A 1,762-nucleotide genomic window follows, 5' to 3' on the forward strand; every position below is an offset into this window, starting at 1 on the left:
GACTTTGAGATCTTTCCTGCAAAATTCAGTTAGCTTGGCCAAATGGTTCAGCATATATTACAGGACATCAGCATATCCCCTATAACTATTGTTCTTTTATACATTACCTCAATTTGTTCATAGACATGAATAGGATCACTAATTCCTCTGTAGTTAAAGGCAAAGTAGAAGTAGACACATGCACCTGCATCGTAAGTCTGTGTCACCCTGTTGAAGAGAACTGCATTACAAACAAAGCTTTATGGTATTAAGCCAACCACTATGTGGCATTACACATTTCATCAGGGCACTTATTCAAAAGAGTAGCATCTGGTTTGGGGGTTTTTTAATAGATTTTTATCCTTTTTGCTCATAATTCAAGAGCAACTTAATGCTATGGTTTAAAACTTGAAGCTCTCAAGTCATTGCACTTGACTCTTGTACATAAAAGCAAGAGTTTAACGACTAGTCAAGTGCTACTAATCCCTTGAATTACCCACCCTTACATGTAGTCCACTTGTAGGTTCAAGATTAAGGTCAAGGTTAGTAGCATTTGCAAGATCATTACTAGAAGCACTTTACCAGCTAGCTAGCAAGTTTAATCACCTCTTCCTTAGTTCTCTTACTAATCAAGGATTCAAGAAAAAATAATTAGGTTGTTGCATAGCTTACCTACAGGTGGAAAGAGGAGCAAACTGAACACCTTTTTCTTTGCATTCTCTTACTATCCTTTCCTTTACATTTCTACAAAGGTCCAAAACCCTATAACAGGAAACATCAAGTTTTAGTATGTGATTTTATACAACTTGTACAAAAACTCCAGCAATCTTTTTAAAAAGCATAATCTAATGCCTTCTAAAACCAATGTGCTTAGATTTTGTTCTGAGAACAGTCTTCATCTACTTTCTTTTATTAAACCTTGTTATAAGCCATAGGTGTTCTGACTTTTTTCTTTTTTAAAATCTTCTAGAGCAGACCCAGGTGCAAAACAAGTGCTACAATAACCAAAAGAAACTACCATTTTTCAAGTGACCATTTCTTGAGTTCTGTGTTCTCCCACAAAGATCTACAGAGCTATACTGTACAATTCACACTAAGACATTTCACACAGATTTAAAACTACTTTACATATTAACAGAATACACAAGAGAAATGCAACCATTTAAATAAGACAGGTAAATATTTTATTCAAATATCTGCTACCTGTCAGGAACAAGTTAACCCGTTTATGGAAAGTTCATGGTTCTTATGAGTCAAAGCAGAAAAATGTTTTCAAATCATTTGCTTTGGTGAGGACAATTTTAAATATTTTCTTAAATTATTAGATGAAAATTCATTCTCTTCTGAAATGAGGGAGAGGCAAAACAAACTAGTGACTAAACAGTTAGCATGCTTCAAAATCTATAAAGCTAAAGTAAAATGAAGAGTACACTTGCTTTAAAATTGTTCTGAAGTTTCTTCCACCCACTTAAGATACTCTGCCAATTTTCAAACAGGGCTGGAATTTACCACCGCAAATGAATTCAGCAGCAAAGATACAGACTTGCCAGCTTAAGTCACCACACTTTGCATTGAATACCTTAAATCTTTGATTTGTATCACCGTAGATCTTGCTTAAGAGATTTCTGGCTTACCAAATGGACAGAAGCATCCAAAATGATTTTGCATATTAAAAGCTTTTGTGGTCAAATGTTTCTCAACCACAGTTAAGAGATAAAAGAAGCTTAGGAAAAAAGATCTTAATCTTGGGCAAAAGTTACCTTTTCAGTTTTCATTTCCCTAC

General features: G+C 34.5%; 1 protein-coding gene across 1 annotated transcript in view; it reads right to left on the reverse strand.

Moving 5' to 3' along the window:
- AGPS (alkylglycerone phosphate synthase) overlaps positions 1–1,762 on the reverse strand; it is a 37,447-nt gene that overhangs the window by 9,319 nt on the left and 26,366 nt on the right. The window contains exons 16-17 of the mRNA XM_009083402.1: positions 652–741; positions 108–207 (exon numbers count right to left, since the gene is read on the reverse strand). Coding sequence (XP_009081650.1) covers positions 108–207; positions 652–741 — 190 coding nt within the window. The remainder of the gene's footprint in view (positions 1–107; positions 208–651; positions 742–1,762) is intronic.

Source organism: Acanthisitta chloris, unplaced genomic scaffold, assembly GCF_000695815.1.
Source record: "Acanthisitta chloris isolate BGI_N310 unplaced genomic scaffold, ASM69581v1 scaffold4861, whole genome shotgun sequence".
NCBI classification, from domain to species: domain Eukaryota; kingdom Metazoa; phylum Chordata; class Aves; order Passeriformes; family Acanthisittidae; genus Acanthisitta; species Acanthisitta chloris.